The sequence below is a fragment of the Phoenix dactylifera genome, unplaced genomic scaffold (assembly GCF_009389715.1).
Source record: "Phoenix dactylifera cultivar Barhee BC4 unplaced genomic scaffold, palm_55x_up_171113_PBpolish2nd_filt_p 000849F, whole genome shotgun sequence".
Lineage (NCBI taxonomy): Eukaryota > Viridiplantae > Streptophyta > Magnoliopsida > Arecales > Arecaceae > Phoenix > Phoenix dactylifera.
The window spans coordinates 68,372-90,769 of record NW_024068213.1 but is presented as its reverse complement, the minus strand read 5'-3'; the positions used below and the strand labels follow the sequence as shown (position 1 = coordinate 90,769).

At 45.2% G+C, this 22,398-nt stretch overlaps 2 protein-coding genes across 2 annotated transcripts; both read left to right on the top strand.

Moving 5' to 3' along the window:
- The first annotated feature begins 1,071 nt into the window (after positions 1-1,071).
- LOC103701185 (cytochrome c oxidase subunit 6b-2-like) lies at positions 1,072-10,817 on the top strand. Its single transcript, XM_008783157.4, has 4 exons — positions 1,072-1,235; positions 2,217-2,305; positions 2,440-2,521; positions 10,463-10,817. Exons 1-4 carry the CDS (start codon positions 1,227-1,229, stop codon positions 10,514-10,516), a joined length of 234 nt encoding a protein of 77 aa, XP_008781379.2. The 5' UTR covers positions 1,072-1,226; the 3' UTR covers positions 10,517-10,817.
- A 2,594-nt stretch (positions 10,818-13,411) lies between these two features.
- Positions 13,412-14,218, top strand: LOC120107395. The gene has a single exon (XM_039120664.1). It carries the CDS (start codon positions 13,412-13,414, stop codon positions 14,216-14,218), a length of 807 nt encoding a protein of 268 aa, XP_038976592.1.
- The last annotated feature ends 8,180 nt before the right edge of the window (positions 14,219-22,398 follow it).

Here is a 22,398-nt window from a genome sequence, read left to right as displayed (position 1 = left end):
ATATATGGTAGTGAGAGGCTGATCATCTTTATGCTAGTTTCTGTACTGGAATCTCATTAGAGGTTAACCTGAGTCATCAACCGCCATTGTAGTAATCGAATCCCCACTCAATTACATGGTGAAAATTTTACAAGAGCTAGTTTAAGATGAACTGATATGCTTCAAAGCCTCCCCCCTGAAGAATTGGTTTCGCTTTGCTTGCACATGATATCAGAAATACAAGTCCATGGTTCATAATGCTACGTCCTGTTTGTAACTCGTGTCTTTGGACGACCAAAAGAGTCTAGTTTTATATTGTTTGCATATACTTTTCCTGTAATGATTAATTGATAACCGTAATAACACATGTCCTACTAAATATTTAAGGTATTTAGTATTCATCGCAGGTTACGTACTCATTGCAGTGTCTCTTCAGTGATATCTGAAGCCATGTGACCGTAGCTAGTTCGGGCGGGAAAACGAGTACCATGGCGGGTAGCAGGGGAGAAAGCGGGTTTCATTCTTAGAGGTCTAAATTCTAGAGTGATTGCAGCTAGTGGTTGCCAGATTTTCGATATTTCTGTGCCGGAGTAGAGTTGAGGGCTGCCTGAACTTGCCTAAGGTATGCCTGGCGTATGTTACAGGCCAATACCTTAATGCTTAAGGGCAGCTTGGCAACTATTATTAAATGGATCCAGTAGAGTGTGGGAGAAGCGGGTGATTACCATCTGCTCCTTAAGGATATTCAGAAGATGGTGAGGGGTGGGATGGTCTTGTAGGTCAAGCATATATATCGATAGGCCAATGGGGCAGCAGATTGGATAGCCTCCTATGTGGCTAACCATTCTGAAGAGACTTTGTCGATAGCTTCCTATGCGGCTAACCATTCTGAAGAGACCTTGTGGATAGCTTCCTATGCGGAAGAGGGGACTATCTGGTGCCTGTGGAACTTGTTATCTTTTGATTTTTTTTTAAATATATTCGTACCTGCTATGTATAATGCATCTATTTCAGTAGTAATAATAATATAATAATAATAAAAATAATCAGCTTGGCCTGTAGCGGAATGCAGCCTGGCCCAAGTTTCAGCTTTCCGTCCCAGTACGGTCAGCTGTCGACTCTGATGCAACGGTCGAAAATCTACGGAGACAACGGGGATCCATTTTTATTACGTTCGAACAAGGGCGTCCGGCCTCCGGGGTGAGCCGCATTCCGGAGCTTCGTCTCGTGCGGCCAAGAAGCTACCGATGGCGGAGGTAAACGACCCTCACCACTTTCTCTCTATCGACCAATCGATGTTACGATCGCTCGATTTAACCCTAGCTGACCCGATCTTTCTCCTATTTCCCCTCCATTTATTTATGTATATGAGATCGCTTACGGATCTGCTAATCTTTATCGGCCAAGAATCTTTCTAAATATTTGATGCTTTAGGGGATCTTGTCAAAAGTTCTCTCCTTTAGCTTCTTAGATGGTCTTCTATCTATTTTTCTTTTATCTTTGATCCAAGCAATTTCTCAGCGCTTCTTATACAAGGGCTTCTTTGTTTTTTTCACTGTAAATATATGGGGTAACCCGTTGACCAAGGTTTTTTTTATTTTGTTTTATAATTTCAGTTCCATTTTTTTTGGTTTTCTTGATGGGATCATCACGTAATTTTCACGTTTTTGTAGTTTCATTTGTTTTCCTTTTGTTACCATGCTTTTTATTTTTGTTTTTTTTTCTTCTTTTATGCTGCCTGATGAAAGAATGTTCCCTTTGGTTGTGGCATTTTCTTTTCTGGCGCACTGAAGAATAAAAGAAGTAGAATATATAAATACATTGCAATTTTTCATCTACAAATACACAATCTCTTTCATCTAATTCCATGAGTAACAAATGTTCTAGTTGCCATAAGCAACTTATTCATACTATATCGAATGCTTCATTTGTGTATAATTTTATGAAATTGCTCAGTCAAAGCCGAGAATTGTGAATATAATCTCAGAATTGCATAACTTGCGAGTCAATCTCAGAATTTCTTAGATGCTTGGATGGTCACGTAACTTGTACCTAATAATGTTGTTCTAAAATTTTGTTGCATCTAGTTTTTTCATTTGATTTTTTGTGCTTAAACATTAGTTTCCTATTAGGTTGCTTGATAGCTTTATCTCAACACTTCTCCTTCTTTTAGTATGAGAATGCCTGTGGAGAATATTTCATGCTAATCTTTTTATATTATTGCGTCTGTTTATTAGATTGAGTTGAAAACTGCACCAGCAGATTTTTGCTTTCCCTCAGCAAATCAGACAAGGCATTGTTTTACTCGCTACATTGAATATCACAAGTATGGTTGTTTTAATCTATATTTAATATGCAAGTAGCATGCTGACCGCTTACAGTCTGTTTGGTGCATCTTCTATTGACCATGCCAATTCATATTGTAAAAGTAATTAGCCAGACGTATAACTGCAAATTCAGGTGTTTGAAGGCTAAAGGTGAAGATGCTGCTGATTGTCAAAAGTTTGCCAGATACTATAGATCTTTGTGCCCACTGGAATGGGTGAGTGCTTATGCTCCTGTTCTAGCACACTTATCTTCAGTCTAATTTGTACTTTAATATTTATCATCAGCCTCACAGAACCATTATTTTCATGTTACAGTACAGATTCCCTTGTTGTTTAAAGTTTATCCTGTGTGGGAGTCCTTTGAGAAGTTTTTTGGTACAACCTAATATGGAATATAAACTTGGTGGCCATTCCCTTGTTTGGGTTAATATGAAATCTAGGGTCCCTATTTGTTTGCTAAGAAAGTAAGAGAGAAGAAAGAAGGAGAATGACCTATACCATTCTTTAGTAATGAAAAACAAAATTGTAAGATCAAATTTAAGTAGATAGTAATACCCACATTTTTTCTTTAAGAAACCTAGAATTTTTTCTCTCCAAAAGAAGGCTTTTAAAGGGAAAATAACAGATAGGCAAGTAGACTAGGAGGAGACAATTATATATTGACTATTTTGCCTACAAATTCCACTGCAGTTTTTTTATCCCAATTAAACATAAGAAAGTTCTTGATTTTCCTTTCTTTCCTTTTTATCTGTTGGTATTATTTTTTATTCATTTTCTCAGCAATTAATAATATCTAAGGCTCCTCTAGCTTCTTCTTCTCCAGTTGGATTTAAATGAGGTACAAGTTTTATATGTTTCAAGTTTGTTAAGTCAATTTTTTATGGTTATGTTAGATTACATATTCCAGATGATTGAAATTTGTTAGCAAATTGATGTGAATTCAATGCTAGGTGATGCAAAAAAAAAAAAGAAAATGGATTGCATATTAAGGAATGAGAATGTAAACATAATTGGGAGTGGAGAGTAGTATTACTTGATGATCATTGCCAGCTGAAATTGTGTAAAAGAAGGGGTTTACAAACTTGCATTTTCAGAATTGGACCACCTGGCATCTGAATCCTGGGAAAGAAGAGTATTGTAACTGGTACTTGCATAGGTGTGGATAAGTGAATATTATGATATGCATGAGAGTTTAAAGCATATATGAATTAAGGACATGTGCACCTTATAATTGCCAGTGCATTATAAATATATTCAGTAGAAAGAGTAAATGAAGATTTGTTGGGCAAGCTCTTTTCTTTTTTGGGAGGATTGGGTAAGAGGATATGCTGGTGAGTGGTGGGTATTAGATTGCTGCGTCGTGGATGTAGGAGATAGTAGTTGAGAATATGAAAGAGAACCTTGAGAACATGGCTTAAGATATAAGACCGTGATGAGAGATTGCTGGCCATTTGTCCTGACTTAACCCAAGATAATGAGAAGGATGTCTCAAAGTTTCTCGAACTCTGACAGCATAATTGAAACTTTTCAGTTTCAGTCTTAACCAAATTTTCTGTGATTTGTTTTGAATTTCTTGTTAACTTATTTTATACATCGGCAATTCATGCTAGTCTTTTGCCATTTCTTTATTCTCAAACCTTGATCGTGAATGAGGTTTTACTGTGTCTTTAACATTCTTCAGTAAGCAACTAATTTTGTCGCTTCCATATGATCTCGTTGACTTCCTTTTTGGTCATTCTCTTTTTTAGCATCTTGTGTTGAATAAACATCTTAAACTTCACTGGAGAAGATGGACTTTAGTGAACGTTGTTCCTACCTGATAAATACCTTCTCTATTTTCTCCTCTTCAAATGTACAAACTCCAGCAAGAAATTCGATTTAAGGACGACATGGAAGAACTTGATCTCTCGATGCAATGAGGAGCACAGGATCTAGAACAGCAAATATTAGCTTGATATATTTGCATGTTGTGGCTGTGGGTTTAGTTCAGTCCAAGTGCATCCCAATTAGACATAATTTTATATAGGATTGCTGTTGGAGGTAGAGAAGCAATGGGAGCATAAGGACTGGTTATGTGATAGCTAGCATGGACACTTGAGGGTCAAATTTGTGACTGAATACTTCAACCATTGGATTGAGAGCCTCAAGAAGCTTACTTTCAGAGTTGTTAATCCACCTATTGCTCAAGGTTGATGAAGCTCCAAATGCATGATGGACCCATTGAGCTTGCCTAGTGTCCAGGATGTCATCATAATTCCGCTTTGAGCATTTGTGCTATAATCACATCTCTTAATTTGTCGATAGTATGGTCATCATCTATATGTCAGGAAATTGAAAGTGCTTTTATCTAAATTTGATTGTGATCATAAATGTTTAAGGATAATATAAAATGGAATCATCATGGAGAAACCTTGCTTATTAGATGCATGAACACCATGAACACTGTATCAGTTGAAGAGAACGATTAATGTCTGTCCAATATCAATGGACATATCATGGTTCATCGAAATATGCACATTATTTTTACAAACATTGATAGTTTATGAGATTTGTTGTTCAAGAGATTATGAACAAGTTGAAACTCAATATGGTTGGGAACTTGGCATCTTAAAGTTGACATGCTTGAATAGAGGAAATGAAGGGCACAAAGTGTTGCTTTTTTTTCCTTCTGCACATACGCTTTCTCGATTATGCTTAAGATCTTTTTAAATACTGCGAAATTTTGTTCAGTATGTTGTTCATGTGGATGCATTTCATCGGTTGTTGGGACATGTTTTTGAGTACTGGTCTGTACTGGGCATACTATACTTTATTGCCAATAAACCAACACCCGGTATGTCCTGTGCAAAATCTGTACTATAATGATACTGCACCAGCTGGGTGCCAGTATGGGTACCCAAACTGGTACTTAAAATAGTGGTCGATGATGGCTGTTTTGAGCTTTAATCTGGTGGTCTTAGTGGCCAGTTGGATTCATTTGATGTGTTGCTGGTCCTACTAAGATGCAATGTGATTGTAAAAAATCTTCAGAACACTATCATGCCTATAAGCAGCTACTATCAAGACCCAGCAAATTTCATAAACAAGCTAAACAAGAATAGATTGTCTTTAAATTTAGAACAGGTTCAACTGCAGAAGCCAGAAGATGAGTTGGGGCAAACCACTTTCGGTAAGGTTTTAGACACTCATTCCAATGCACAGGCTGTCGATATCTCCCGGCGCTTTGTTTGGTAAAAGCGTCGGTAGATTTCCTGCGAACGCCCCCCAAAGCGTGGGTAAGACGTCGGGCAGGTGGGCGTGGGCTCGGTTTAGGCCGACGCGTCAGGAAAGCGTCGTCAATCTATGCCGACGCTATTAAGCATCGTTCATCCGCGAGGTAACCGATGCTTAAAAGCGTCGGTGAACTTGGACCGACGCTTCAAACGGTTGGTTTTTGTCGGACTAGGCCGACGCTTAAAAGCGTCGGCTTATGGTTCTTGACCGACGCTGTAAAGCGTCGTTAAAGGCGTGCCAGATTTCATGCCATTTTGCTATTTCCGACGCTTAAAAGCGTCGTTAAAGGCGTGCCAGATTTCGTGCCACTTGCTATTTCCGATGCTTAAAAGCGTCGGCAATAGAAATTTTTTTTAAAATTTTTTTTTCGTAAAAGCAATTTTTAATACTCTGTATACATTAAATTCTAACAAAACAAATACACTAAGGCCCTGTTTGGGGGAGTTTTTGGAGGGCTAAAAAGCACTTTCTGGCCCTCCAAAAGTACTTTAAGATAAAAAATGATGTTTGGTAAAATTTTTGAAAAGCTATTTCAGCTTTTGCGGGAAGCTGAAAACAGCTTTTGGGGAGAAGCTCCAATTTGGAGCTTTCCGAAAATGCTGTTTTCAGCTTTGTCGGGAAGCTATTTTTTGGACCAAAATACCCCCATTTAAATCACACTTTTTTCCCCAAAACTCTTATCCCGCCTCTTCCTTTCTCCCTTTCCCTCTCTATCTTCTTCTTCCTTTCTCTCTATTTTTTAGAGAGATAAATGATCATTAGAAGGATGAAAAATTAATTTACATTAATAATTATAATATTTAATATATTTATTATTGTATTATACTATAAATATAATATTATATTACATTATATCATAATACATTGATATGTTATGTTAAATAATTTAATATTATATTAAATTATTATTCTATAATAGATAATGTTATAGTACTATATTATAATAATATTATATTATATTACATTAATATTATACTATATCATATATTTATGTATTAATACATATTATATTTTATTATGCTCTGTTGTATAATACTGGTAATGTCCTTTATGGTCATTTTGTCACACAAAAGTACTTTCTCAGTTTGTTTACCAAACACATGTTAAAGTGCCACAGCACTTTAGAAATGTAGTTACCAAACAACAAACAGCTTTTTATAAACGCTCTGCTTCAGACAGATCTACTTCCAACAGCTCTACTTCCAAAAGCTTTACTACTAACAGCTTCCCCAAACAGGGCCTAAATCACATAGATAACAAAATACACGTCGCAAACAAGAACTTTTCATTCAAAATTTTCATATTATCATATTTGATTATATTGTACTTTAAAAATATTCTAAAAACATACATCTCAAATTCCTAAGTATACAATCTACGATGTATCAAGAGTCGACGGCATCATCATCTCTACGAGTAGATGAAGTATCAGCAACCTACAAGAAAAAAAATACTTTAGAAGCTAAAAATACGAAAGTCATCACGCTCATACAAGAATAAATTATAATTACATAAAATATTCAAATAGATTTAGTTATGTACCGGAGAAGCAAATCTCTGCAAAAAAGATGAAATATGGTCAAGCTGATCCTGCAAAGATTGTATCTTCAACTCTTGGCTCTGCTTCAACTCCGCTATATCAGTCATATGACTCTGCCTCATCTCCTCTATCCTTGTCTCATATGACTGCTTTATCTGTGCCATCTCTGTCTTCAAACTACAAATCTTTGCAGTGCTAGTACCTTATTTGGCATCTTGGGTATATCGGCTCACTGCAGACAGCTGATTGGGGGTGACTCCGACACTATAACCCCTCACGCGACCATAACATTCTGGGTCCATCAATTCGGCATAGACCTGAGCCTCGACGCGACTGGCCACGTCGGATGATGATGACTCCCCGACGCGCTCTGAAATAAGAGTTGTAGCTCTTTCCTATCTCTCTCTCAAAAAAAACAATCACATTAATATTTTAAAGAAGTAAAATTAATAAAGAAGTTAGACACAGCTGACCCTTGCGTGCAACCGATCCTAAAAAGCTTGATAGAAGACTTCTAGCTCTATTGATGGGCTGTCCCAATTCGTTGCATCGGATGATGATCTTCTCACCCGGAGGAAGCTTCCACACATCCTTTGCTTGAGTGGGTCCCCATCTCGTCCTCACCGTCCCTTGTCCATCTATTAAAATTAAATAAAATATGTCTTAAAAAGTTGAAGACAAATATGAACATAAAATATGAACTTTAAATCGAATTACCCTAGATCCGAAGCTCATCCTCCGGGCAATTAGCAGGAGGCTCACGCTGAGATCCTGACTCGTGCTGCTGGTGCTCACATGGCTGCTGGGACTGCAGGGACTGATCAGAAGTAGATCCCACCTGAGAATGCTGGAACTCCACATCTCTAAATCGTCTCCCTCGGGGCATATTGTTACCTAGTATACAAAAAAAAGAATCAATATATATCTATATCGAAGTCCATGCATTGCTGCTTAGTATATTGATTAAACAAAATTCCAATATGATTTTATCGACGTGGTATGGTATGGATCCGTACCGTACCATGCTGGTCGCCAATCGATACGGGCTCCGGTATTGGTTTGGCTTTCCTTGAGCCCTACCATATCATGAGATACATCATTTCAAGAATCAACATAACCTGTAAATGAGAATATTTTATGATTGTTCCTTGAGCGCAAGTGGGAGTGCATCAGACATCACCACATAGAGTTCAGAAGCTAACAATTATCTACAGTTACTACCATGGAGGAAGTATACATATGCCAAAGAACAGGAGGCTTACCTGTTAACTTTCTTGCTTTACATAAAAGATACTGTAAAATCATATCAGCAAAAGTGTAGACAATTTCTTGTCACGAAAAAATAGAAAGATCCTGAATTCTGCTCTATTGTAGCACCAAAATCATGCAAAATATTCAAAATAAACATAATCACTCTTAAAAATTGGAAGACCTTCAATATCACTCCATACGTCCAAGCCAACACAAGACAACACAATATTGGAAAAAATGGAGCATCCTACTCAGAGAAGTGTGAGCATTTGCATGTTTCTTTTTCTTTTTTTTTTTTTGAGGATCTAAGAAACATCATAGCAATTGTCGGCACTTAATTCTCAACTATATTACCAAATAAATACTAGTAAAATGTCTAGGCTCTTATGGTGAAGCATCAAACCTATAGCCTATTTGTAAGTTCTCTGTTGAAAAAATGTTACTGACTGTCAAATTATGCTAGTGATTAACATATTTTTTAAGGTAATACATTTTTATTTCTACAAATTATATTGCACAAGTGTTCCCATGTCACAGTTCTTAAACACTCTGGACACTTAGCACCCACGCCATACATGCCTATGTCAAGAAATTCAATTTCTTGAGTGCACATATTGTTTGGTAAAACTGCATCTCTGGACATTCACATCAATGCATAAGAGGCCTTCAAAACATTCAGTTCTATGCAATTTAGATATTGGAGATCATGATCAATGGTATGGATATGTGAATTTTCATTTGAAGTAAGACAATTACTGATTTCTTGGGAAGTTGCTGGAGATGTTTCCTTCCTTTGATTAAAGGTTCTTGGGGAAGCTGGGGGGTTGGATTTGTTAACTGATCCTAGGCCTATTAATCTCCAAGGAGGAAAAAAGTCCCACATGATTCAGGCCGGAGAGTGTTGGGTTGATAAAAACGGTACTCAAATGGGCTTACAAGCCTATAAATCCAGTAGAAAGTTCAGTCCAAATCTTGATAGATTATCTAAATAGGCTCTTAGGAGAACTGATTTGATACTCAATTTTTTAACTTAGCCAAATAGCAACAAAATAGTAAAAAATAATAATTGTTCATTGTGCATCAACGATCATACTTATCAGGGTTGCCGCTCGATCGAGGTTTGAGGGCTGCTCGGACGGCGCCGGAGAGGAGGAAGGAGGAGGAGATCCTCGGGCGAAGGCAAAGCTAGAGTCTCTGTAAAAAAAAGAAAAAAACACCCACGAACACACGAACAAGAAGAGGCGGAGAAGGAGGAGAACAAGCGAGAAGGAGGGAGAGGAGGAAGGAGGAGAAAAATACCTCAGGTGGAGGAGGTCGGGGTTGGTCGGTTGGCGCCGGAGAGGAGGGAGGAGGAGAGGAGGTTGGAGTCGGACGGTCGGCACCGGAGAGGAAGAAGACGGGTGACGAGGGCAGCGCCGGAGAGGAGGAAGACGGAAGTTAGGGCAGTGCCGGAGAGGAGGAAGACGGAAGCCGGAGAGGAGAAATAGGGGGAGTAGCTAGGGCAGAATAAGGGCTCGATCGGATTCGGGCACTGGGTTTTGAGGGATTCTAGCCTTAGACGGTGCTTATACGTGTCGTGTATATTTGACGCTTATAAGCATCGTCTTAGGCAGGGGACAACAATGACGCTTAAAAGCATCGTCCTAGGTCCAGTTCCCACGCTTTCCAGCAACGATTTCGCTAGAGGACTGTGACGATGCATTTAAGCGTCGTCGATTCTTTCAAATTGCCAACGCTCTTAAAAAGCGTCGGCAAAATTTGGCGCAGCAGAAAATTTTGCCGACGCTTTTTTCTAGCGTCGGCAAAAAAGGGCCGGCTTTTTCTAATTTTACTGTAGTGCCTATTGTCAATGGAACCATGTTGCGACTCTGTTATGTTTTCTCATCTCTTTCTTATGCTTTTTGGAACTTTCCTTTCTTCTTAAATTTACTTTACTTTATTATCATTATTTTTATCTCTGTTAGTGGTGATAGGCCTATCCAACCTTCTTATCTGACTTACAGCCTTTTTGCACCTTATGTATTACTAACTGTCATGTTTGATTTGTCTCTCCCCTTTCTATTGACCCTTTTTTGTTTCCTGACTGATCCAGATTGAGAAATGGAATGAGCAAAAGGAGAGTGGCACTTTTCCGGCCCCCCTCTAAGTGACCAATGCCTAGAACTTTGCTGCTCTTGACCACTCTTCCTAGATTCCTAGTGCTGTTACAGAATTCTTGCTGCTGATTGCATGACAACTTTTATTTGTGATGATTTTTAACATTTGCTTGAACAAAAGGATGACTGGTAATGCGTTGATACAACTTTATCAGCAAATTATTTCCTTGCAAACCAACTCAGTGGTCTTCATGTTGGTTTCTGTGTTGGTTATCCCATATACACCTCGCTATGTTTAGCTTCAAGAACTATCTGCAGTGAAAATGTGAAATTATGGGAGTTATCCTTTCATCATTGCTGGATTTGGTGGAAATAAGTCTGGCCCATCGGATTGCAATGGAATTCTTTTGAAGAGGCACTGACCTGCTGCATTATTGAGACATGGAAGGAGGCCCACCGTTAATGGAGAGAAAAACACAGGAGAGAATCTCCATTGAGGGAAAAGGATTTCCTCTATCATGTAGGTGGGGGTCCGCCCAGCCATCATAGAGAAAGATGATAGGGACATTGGATCGAGGATAATCGACATGAGAAGATTTTTAGAAGAACTTGGAGAGGTGGCCATTTTTGTCATTCTCGGGGAGTACTGCATGCAAATCTGTGGCTGCGGATCACTTCTTAGTGGTTGTTGGTATGGCCTGCCGTCGGACATAATATCAAAGCAAGGCCAGCTTATCTAGATTCCTGCGTCAAGGGAACTCTTACCTGTTAAACCTTAGGCCATTATATTGATGAACGATGAAGTGCGACATGCCTTATGGATAGAAATTTCATTGGTGAGACTTGGAGGTTTGCCATAATCCTATTTTGTCTAATTTTAATTGGCCCAGATTGGGTGGGTTCTCAATAAGTTTCAGGTGAAGAAAGGAGGTGTATCAAGTTATCACTAGTCAAAAGCCAATAAAATAAATAATAATAATAATAGTATATTATTATCTATTATAACAATTATTATAGTGATAATTATTTAAATATAAAAATAAAATGATATTTTATGAAGCAGATAATAGTTGTTACTATGAGGATCCATGGGGGCGTGTTTAGTTCCACATTGGTTATTCGTTGGATGGATCTTGAATATTTATATAAAATCAAGAAATCCAAATAATATCTTTCGGCTAGTCATTTTGGGTGAGGTTTTTGAGTTGTTACAAATAGTGTTAGAACGGATCCAGCCCATAACTTATGTGGACTTGGGACATTGCAGTACGGATCTATTGAGGCTGACCACAGACTGATTGTAGTGTTTATGATTAGATTTGAATGGTTTTGAACTCTTAGCCTGATTAGAATATCAGAGCTTAAACGGAGAAAGTATGTGAGGACTTGTATGGGCGTGTGTTTAGTTTCACATCAGTTATTTGCTAGGTAGATCTTGGGTACTTATACAAGATCAAGAAATCCAAATAATATTTTTCGGTTGGTCTTTTTAGGTGAGGTTCTAGATTGTGATAGATTGTGACAGTTACAAGATCTATGATGATTTCTATGATGGTCTACTATAATAGCATACCAACTCTGTATATGGCATGACACAAGATATAAGCTGCTTTCCTACAACCTTCACTAGACGGTTATGCTCATCTCGCATCACAAAACCTACTGCAGTTATGTCACCACATACAGATCTATCAAAATTAATCTTTAAAACACCAAGAAAGGGATAGCCAAACTATCTAACGCCTTGATTATGTAATAATGATTATTATGATGCATCTGGACAAATAATAAGTGTTAGGGGGAAAAATATCGCCGCGCTTCGCCGAGCAGACCCCCTCCGAGCGGGGTCGACCGAGCAGACCCCCTGGCCCGTAGTCTGACTGGTTCGAGGACGCCTGAGTTGCACGCTGGAACCACGCCTTACCGCGGCACGGTCAAAAGATTACGTTCTCTAGTCACAATTAATATGCATGGCCTCTGCAGGCCCTCCGGTTCACTCAACAATTAAAGCGTATGGCCTCCGCAGGCCCTCCGCTTACTCAGCAATTAAAGCGTATGGCTCCCGTTGCCCACGGACATCGAGTCCTACGGCGAATCCGCATGCCTGCAGATGATGGCGACCCTGCGACAACTTGGGCTTCGGCCTAATCTCCTGCAGTGATAACATTGACTTACATAATCGGACATTAATGACCAATCGTACGACAGACAACTTGTTCTGTCACGTCACAGGTAATCCGGCCTCCCTATAAAAGGGGAAATTCCCCCACTCAAAAGGGGGATTCCGGCTGGCTCACTCTCTGAGCATTCTCTTCTTGGCTGTCTCCATCTTCCTCATATCTATTCCCCGCTGACTTAAGCATCGGAGGGCCGACGCCGGACAGCCCGGCCACCGGCTTCCTGCAGGACTCCAGGAGGACGCTGCCCGCCGACGTGCTGCCGCCCGCCACCCAGACAGCGGAGCCTCCCCCTTCCGGCCGACGGTCGCCCTCGGGTCCAATTTCCAGCAACAGTTGGCGCTAGAGGAAGGGACCGAGTCGCGACCATGAAGCTGAGAAGCAAGGGGAGCTTCCAATGCCTCCCGACGTCCACCACCTAGCCCCGAACATTCCGTCCGAAACTCGCCACCTCCGGCCGATTCGACTCCCCAAGTTCGACCGGAGCAGTTTGACGTCCTGGTGCAGCAGGTTCAGGCCTTGGCTGCCGCTATCCAAGGCCTGCAACCTAGGGGCGTCCCAACGACACCACTCCCTCCGGCCCCAGTTCAACCGGCGCCCCCTGTGAGTGGATCGCCCCTTCCAGGCCAAGATCACCGTGTTCCGGCCTCCCCCTGGGGGGAACACCCGGTGAGGGGTCCTGGAGACTGGCCGCAACCGTCAGAAGCCGAGTCAATCCCAGGGCAACTGGCGCCGGGGCGAACCGCTGCGGCGGTCCCTCCGAGTGATATGCTCGACAAGAAAGTCGAGAACCTGGAGCGTCAGATTGAGGCGCTCCGTGGCAGGAAGACAGGACGCGATGGTGACTTCGAGTTCACCACGAGGTCCCCCTTCTCCCAGCAAATTGAAGAAGAGCCGGTCCCACCAAGGTTCAAGATGCCTCAGGTGGAGCCCTACAACGGCAGGACCGACCCCCTTGACCATCTGGAAAGCTACCGGGCCTTAATGGCCTTGCAAGGAGCCTCGGAGGCTCTACTTTGTAAGGCCTTTCCAGCGACACTTCGAGGAGCAGCCTGGCTCTGGTTTACTGGGCTAAAGCCTAGCACCATTTCCTCCTTCGAACAGCTCGGCAGGCAGTTCGCCAGCACTTTTGCTGCCAGCCGACCTCAGCGGCGGACCTCTGACTCCCTCCTCGACATAAAACAAAAGGAGGGAGAGTCTCTCAGGGAGTACCTGGACCGTTTCACTGCTGCAACATGGGAAGTCCGGGAGCTTGACCAGTCAATCGCCATGTCAGCACTGAAGACGGGGGCCCGGTCTTATAGATTCCTCTTCTCCATCGAGAAGAACTTTCCCGCTGACCTCACAGAGATGTTGGTTCGGGCGCGCAAGTACGCAAAGGCCGAAGAAGCGGTGGCTTCCAGGCGGAGCGGGGCCGAGCAGACCTCTAAGAAGCAGAAAAGGCGTCGCGAGGACCGAGGCCGCCCTGGAAGCCCGTCCCCGCGCCGAGCCGAGAACCCGCCTCGTCTGAGGCACCTGCCCCGGCTGCAAGGACCGCCTCGACAAAGGTCCCCTTCTCGCCCGAGGCCGCCATAACGGCCCCGCACACCCAACGGAAGGTACGAAAATTACACTCCCCTCACCGCTCCCCGGACCGAGATCCTCATGGAGATCGAGGGTCGGGACTACTTCCGACCCCCGCCCCCGAGGCGGGATCCCGGAGCCTGGCATAACCCCCGGAAGTACTGCCGCTTCCACCGGGACCACGGCCATGACACGGAGGAATGCTTCCAGCTCCGGGACGAGATTGAAGCACTCATTCGCCGAGGAGTGCTCGACCGGTTCGTGCGGAACCGGCCCGCAGGAAGGCCAGTGGAGAATCCCCCACAGCCCGAAGATCCAAATGCTAACAGGCCCATCGCCGGTACCATCAACACCATCCGAGGCGGGGCCTCGGTTGGAGAAGCTTCAGAGGAAGCAACCACCCCGAAGCGCTTGCGCGCCTCGGAGGCCATCTCCTTCTCAGACGAGGACCTGAAGGGAGTTGAAATTCCCCATGACGACGCTGTGGTCGTCTCTATAGTTGTGAACAAATTTGATGTAAAACGTGTTTTGATTGATAATGGAAGCTCGGCGAACGTTTTGTATTTTGACGCCTATTCCAGAATGGGGATGACGGAAAAGCAGCTGCGGAGGATGAACGCCCCGCTGGTTGGCTTCACTGGGGATTCGGTCGCAGTAGAAGGCGAGGTTGACCTCCTGGTCACAGTCGGGCTCGCCCTCCGAGAAAGCACCATGAAGATGGATTTCCTCGTGGTGCGCCTGCCCTCAGCTTATAATGCCATCCTTGGGCGACCAGGACTCAACGCTCTCCGAGCCATAGTCTCGATCCGCCACTTGCTCATGCGATTTCCCACCAGCCAAGGGGTCGGCGAAGTTCGTGGGGACCAAACGATAGCCAGGCGGTGCTACATGGCGACTCATGAGGCAAAGCAGCCGGCCGAGGCGTCGATTTCAACAACAGACAAGTCCTCGGCCGAGACCCTGGAGGCACGGGTCGGCCCTCAGAAGAATCGGGTAGAGCCTGGTGAGATGCTCATTCAAATTCCCTTGCAAGAAAATTCCCCCGAACTAACCGTGTAGGTCGGCTCCGGCCTTGACGCCCGTGAGAGGGATCGCCTCGTCAGCTTCCTGCGGAGCAACATGGATGTCTTCGCCTGGTCGCCTGCAGATATGCCAGGGATAGACCCTGAAGTCGCGATCCACCGGCTCCAGGTGAAGCCCTGCAAGCCCGTGCGGCAAAAGAAGCGAAGCGCCGCCCCAGAGCGACAACGAGCGATCGCCGAGGAAGTCGACAAACTCCTCAAGGCCGGCTTCATCCGGGAGATATCCTATCCAGAGTGGCTCGCCAACGTGGTCCTCGTTAGAAAAGCCAGCGGGAAATGGCACATGTGCGTGGACTACACCGACCTGAACAAGGCCTGCCCAAAGGACAGCTTCCCACTTCCCAGCATCGATCAGCTCGTGGACTCCACCTCGGGACACGAGCTGTTGACATTTATGGACGCCTTCTCCGGATACAACCAGATCCGGATGGCACCGGAGGACAAGAAAAAGACGGCCTTCATCACCGACGGGGGTACCTATTGCTACAAGGTGAGCCCTTCGGCTTAAAGAATGCCGGAGCAACTTATCAGAGGCTGGTCAGCCGGATCTTCAAAGACCAGATAGGCCGAAACATGGAGGTCTATGTTGATGATATGTTGGTGAAAAGCAAAATGGCGCAAGATCATGTGACCGACCTCAAGAAAACGTTCTCCACACTCCGAAGATACCGGATGAAGCTCAATCCGGCCAAGTGCGCGTTCGGAGTCACCTCCGGCAAATTCTTCGGCTTCGTAATTACACAGCGGGGAATCGAAGCCAATCCTGAGAAGATCTGGGCGCTTCAAGAAATGACGCCGCCAAGGACAGTGAAGGAAGTGCAGCGGCTTGCAGGCCGAGTTGCAGCCCTCGGAAGGTTCGTCTCCCGGTCGGCCGAGCGCTGCCTTCCGTTTTTTGCAGCTCTCAAGAAGCCAAAAAACTTTCTATGGTCGGCCGAATGCCAGCACGCCTTCGAGGAGCTCAAGCGTCTTCTCGCCTCACCTCCGCTGCTCACGAAGCCTCAACAGGGTGAGCTCCTCTACTTGTATTTAGCCGTCTCCCCTATAGCTGTGAGCTCGGTCCTGGTTCGGGAGGAGAGCAAGCTCCAGAAGCCGGTGTATTACACAAGTCGGGTCTTGAGGGATGCTGAGACCCGATACACCAAGCTCGAGAAGACAGCCTACGCCTTGGTCGTTTCAGCCCGGAGGCTCCGGCCCTACTTTCAAGCTCACACTGTGGCCGTGCTGACCGACCAACCGGTGAAGCAGATCCTGCAGCGATCAGATCGTGCCGGTCGGGTCACCAAGTGGGCCATCGAGCTCGGGGAGTTCGACCTCGAGTATCGACCCAGGCCGGCGATCAAGGCACAGGCGCTCGCCGACTTCATAGTCGAATGCAGTGTGCCGGACGAACCCGAGCCCGGGCCAACACCAGCGGAGCCGACCCCGAGCCCGACATGGACCCTGCATGTTGATGGTTCTTCGAACTCGGGGGGTAGCGGAGCGGGCCTCATCCTCACCAGCCCAGACGGGGTGGTCGCCGAGCAGGCCTTGCGCTTCGAGTTCCCCGCCTCCAACAATGCAGCGGAGTACGAAGCACTCGTCGCCGGGCTCAAGTTGGCCAAGGAGCTAGCAGTGAAGGACCTGAGGGCCTTCAGCGACTCCCAGTTGGTCTTGAACCAGATCTCGGGCGACTTCGAGGCCAGAGAGCCCACAATGCAAGAATATCTTCGGAAGGTGCGGGATCTCACCTCGACTCTGAGCTCCTTCCACATCCAACATATTGCCAGAACAGAGAATCTCAGAGCAGACCAACTATCGAAGTTGGCGTCCTCCCATATGAGCGAGCTCCCAAAAACAGCAGCGCTGGAGTACCTTCAAAGACCCAGCACCGAGGAGCCCGAGCCAGCTCTTTGCGTCGAGATCGAGCCGAGCTAGATGGACGAGCTCGTCAACTACTTGCGGGATGAGATCCTCCCCTGTGATGAACGCGAGGCTCGGCGAGTCAAGCGTTTGGCCGCTCAGTACATACTATATGAAGGGAAGCTTTATCGAAGATCTTTCACCTCTCCTCTCCTCAGGTGTCTTCGCCCGACAGAGGCGGACTATGCAATGCGCGAAGTCCACGAGGGAATTTGTGGAAATCATCTGGGGGACGAGCATTGGCGTACAAGATTTTGCGCCGAGGATACTACTGGCCGACACTTCAGAAGGACACCCTGGACTTTGTCCGGAGGTGCGACCGGTGCCAGAGAAACGCCAATATTCAACGTCGGCCTTCGTCCCTGTTGACCTCGATCAACTCCCCTTGGCCATTCGCCCAATGGGGGATTGACATCCTGGGACCATTTCCCATGGCAACCGGACAAAGAAAATTTCTGGTCGTCGCCATCGACTATTTCACTAAATGGGTGGAAGCCGAGCCAGTGGCCCGGATCACCGAGCAGAAGATGCGGGACTTCGTCTGGAAGTCGATAATTTGCAGATTCGGACTCCCCCGCATCCTTATATCAGACAACGGTCGTCAGTTCGACATCGCCCGTTTCAGAGAATTCTGCTCCGAGCTTGGCATCGACCACCGCTTCACCTCGGTTGCGCATCCTCAGACAAATGGAGAAACCGAGGTAACAAATCGTACTATTTTGCAGGGGCTCAAGGCCAGGCTCGACCAGTCCAAGGGACAGTGGGTCGAAGACCTGTACAATGTCTTATGGGCTTACCGGACCACGTTCCGTATACCCACCGGCGAGACTCCTTTCAACTTGACATACGGAACGGAAGCCTTCATCCCCTTGGAGATCGGACTCCCTTCTCCGAGGGTGGAGCATTACGACGCTAGCTCCAGCTCTTCGCAGCTCAGAAACAATCTGGACCTAATCGAGGAGACTAGGGAAGCCGCCCGAGTTCGCATGGCAAAGTACCAGCAGAGGACGGCGCAATACTACAACGCCAAGGTCAAGGTCAAAACCTTCAAAGTGGGGGACCTTGTCCTCAGGAGGGCAGAAGCCTCCCAGCCGACCGAGCAAGGAAAGTTGGCCCCGAATTAGGAGGGACCCTACCAGATCGCGCGCGTTCAGCGACCTGGAGCGTACAAGCTGAAATCCCTCGATGGGACTCCCATTCCGCGCAGCTGGAGTTCCGAAAACCTCCGGGTGTACTACCAATAATATTCCAAGGGGCTTTCCATATCAATTCTCATCTTGCTGCAAAGATTTGTTCGCAATTGCTCAATTTTGATAAAATTCCCCTGATGCCTACATGTTGGCTTCCAGATGACCTGGCCCAGCCCGTATATACGATTCTGCTCGGGCACAAATAAAACCGAGCAAAGCCGGGCACCTCGGCCGAAATTCGGAACACCATCTCCATCGATCATTAGTTATCGAGCTCGGCTCGATCTCCATCGACCATCGAGCTCGGCTCGATCTCCATCAGTTATCGAGCTCGGCTCGATCTCCATCGACCATCGAGCTCGGCTCGATCTCCATCAGTTATCGAGCTCGGCTCGATCTCCATCCGTTATCGAGCTCGGCTCGATCTCCATCCGTTATCGAGCTCGGCTCGATCTCCATCAGTTATCGAGCTCGGCTCGATCTCCATCGACCATCGAGCTCGGCTCGATCTCCATCAGTTATCGAGCTCGGCTCGATCTCCATCCGTTATCGAGCTCTGCTCGATCTCCATCAGTTATCGAGCTCGGCTCGATCTCCATCGACCATCGAGCTCGGCTCGATCTCCATCAGTTATCGAGCTCGGCTCGATCTCCGCCGACCATCGAGCTCGGCTCGATCTCCAATACCCCGACTACGGTCGGGATGCCCCGATACTTCGGGATGATGGAGCACCCTCGTGGTCTCCCCAAAAATGTTCGTGGTTGTTCAACAGTTCGAGATGCAGTTTCTATCGAGCTCGGCTCGATCTCCATCAGCCATTGAGCTCGCCTCGACCTCCGCTAGCCATCGGGCTCGGCTCGGTCCTCGCCGACCATCGATCTGGGCACCCCGAAGCCAGTGGCAGTCCCATGTGCAAGCTCAAAAGGCGACGACCCCGTCAAATTAAGCTCGGGGCCGCCCTCCACGAACAGTTCGCGGCTCGGGGCGTACAGCCCCAACAAGGTACGCTCTGATTAGCGCCTACCTCGTTACACATTCATTTTCGTCGTTTGCTTTTATTGGAAAGTACGGCCAATATTGGAGTCGATTACAAATTAAATCTAGTTGAACGCGCCTACTTAAGCCCTAAGTCGATCCTTCGACCGCTCGGCGAGATTTAGCCCCGAGCTCGGGGGGTCCGATTCGGGCTGCAAGCTAGCTGTTCGATACGATGATTAGGTCGCGGCGCCCCACGGCCGAGGCCTTGAGCCTTGCGACCGTGAAGCTCTACCTAAGAGCCCGACGAGCTCGAGTGTCCGACCCAGCGCTTTAACAATTCGGAAGTCCGAGCAACAAAGCCTTAGAAAAACGCTGGCTAGGAAATAGTCAGGTTGGAATAGTGAAAATTGAAGAATATTTTCATTAAATCAAAACTAAGTACAAAATTGTCGCGGCCGTGCGATGGGCGCAAGCCGACTTCATTACAAAAAAAAAAAAAAAAAATGCAGCTAAGGAGTGGCCGTCGCAATATCTTCGGTCGGGATCTCCCCGGGCTCGACCTCAGTGGCCCCAGCTCCAGTCCCTCCGATAGCGCCCCCGAGCTCGCCGTCTTCAATGCCTCTAGACGCGACCTCGGGAGTGGCCCCTTGAGCGGCCTCCGTGGCGGCCTCCGGAGCTGCCTCTCCGGTCGCCTCGGCCGGCTCCGCCCCGAGGCCCTCGACTCCGGCCCCGGGCTAAAGTAAGTTGAGATCAAAATCAGGACAGAGTTGGCGCAGTTGATTGCGGAAGTCGTTGAACCCTTGAATCAGGCCGTTCACGGCTTCCTCCTCGAGCAGCTCTTGAAACTCTTCCGATTCTCGGAAAAGCTGTACGGCGCTCTGAGCTCGCGCCTGGGCCTCTGCCTCCTGGGCTCCGAGCTGAGCCCGGAGCTCGTCAACCTTGAGCTCCGCATTCTTTATTGCCTGCTCGCGAATGGCGAGCAGGGATCGCGCATCTGCAAGGCGAGCCTCGACGGCCCGCAGCTCTGATCTAGTTAGAGCATGGGCGTGTTGGGAATTGTATCCTAAATGTCAATCGTCAGCATATTGATGATTGAATATTGTAAATAAATTGACAAATTAATAAAGTATTATTTGGCATTATTCATCATTTCATCTTCAAATGAACTCTTATATGATGAAGTCCTTAGGACTTATGTTATGATAAAGGAGGATTTATCTTTGAGTCCTTAAACTTGTTCGCGACCAAATGATATATTATTACTAGGACGACAACATTATCGAGATTAGGTCGTTGTGTGACATATACGTTGGTTGTCCTCTTAACCAAGGAGTGTGGAGACACTGGTATGCCATACAGGTGAAGTGTAGGAGTACATTTCACTGAACGTGACCAATTCCGGAATGCTCTACTGTCGAGAGATGTTCCGAGTGGATATGGGTATAAGTTTGGCCCTCTGACCTGAGACCGCAACCTGTGACTAGCAAGCAACTCACTGTACTTTGGTACCGGACTACCTGAATTTCTAATTCAGTGACGGAAGGTCACTGGGTGCAGTCAAGTACTTGCGTAGTCAGTTGTGAGTCAAGATGGAATTGACCCCTCCTGCAAACAGGAGATAATGTCTTGTGACTAATTTAGCAAAACCTTGGCCAGGGTAATCTCAGTGAGGAGTCACGGGATATCTAAAGTTAATCACATAATGGATGTACTAATTATAGGGTTGACAGTGAGCTCTAAGTCATCCTGGCATTAAGAGTCAAAGGGATTGAATTATACAGTAACCATAGTTCAGAGTTCCAGAATATTTGCTTCGCATATATTCGGCCTATTCGGACGTCGGGTACCATTGCTAGATGGTCACATCGATTAGTGTAGGAAGTCGTTCCTATACTACCGGCTTAGGTTCGAACCTATGAGGTCACACGCATAGAAGATTCCTGATTGATCAAGAAGGCTGATGAATGATTAAGAATCATTCAGGGGTAATTTGGTCAATTCGATTGGCAAATTATCTTATAAAATAATTAAAGTAATTATCGGAGGATTAATTAGTAATTAGATTGCTAATGAACTCAATTGGATTGAGTAATTAGACTAAGGATGAGCCAAATTGAATTAGATTCAATTCTGGGCTCAATCAGAGTTTTTGACCTGATTGGATTAGGTCTGAATCAAGAGGACTTAGGTTGACCAAATTAAATTAGATTAAATTTGTGCTTAATTAGGGATTGACCTAATTGGATTAGGTTCAACCCATGGTAATTGAATCATTCTAATTGTTAGGATTTAATTAAATTAAATGGGTTTGATCTGAAACTATTCGGATCTTGAAATCCACTTGTCACATATCCATGCATGGCGCCATAAATTGATTTTTAATATGATTAAAAATTAATTTAATTTATTTAATGGTGCCATGGGACACTTGGCAACATCAGGGACCTCTTTCATCATTAGATGGGTCGAAATGGAGAGATAAATTCATGAAAAGAATTGGATAAGATCAAATTCTCTCTCTTCATGACATATGCCATCCTTATCTTTATCTCACTTCTAATTAAGGTTGAATTTCGAATTTAATCACCACAAAATCACCACGTGACCCTCTAATCTGATTAGGGGCATGGGAATTTCGAAATTGAAAGAGGGAAGTGGCAACATGATGAATGGTTTAGATTAGATCAAGCTTCATCATGTAATGGCACATGAACTTGAATTTTGAATTCAAAATTCAAAACCCCACAAAATCCTCCACAAATATGGGATGGTTGGCATGAAGTTAGGTAGGAGAGCAACATTAAAAGGACCTCCATCATCTGGTGGTCGAATTCAAGGAAAAAAGAGAGAAAAAGAAGAAGAAAAAAGGGAAAAGAAAAGAGAGGAACCCTAGTTCATGCATGGAAAAATTCTGCATTCAATATAGCTGACTTCTTCCTCCTCTAAGTCCATCGCGCCATTAGTGTTAGGGGTCCCTGATAAGAGTCTTTAGATCAGATCTAAGTCCTCTTCAATCCCTTTAAACCTTTCCTCCAAGTTCTTC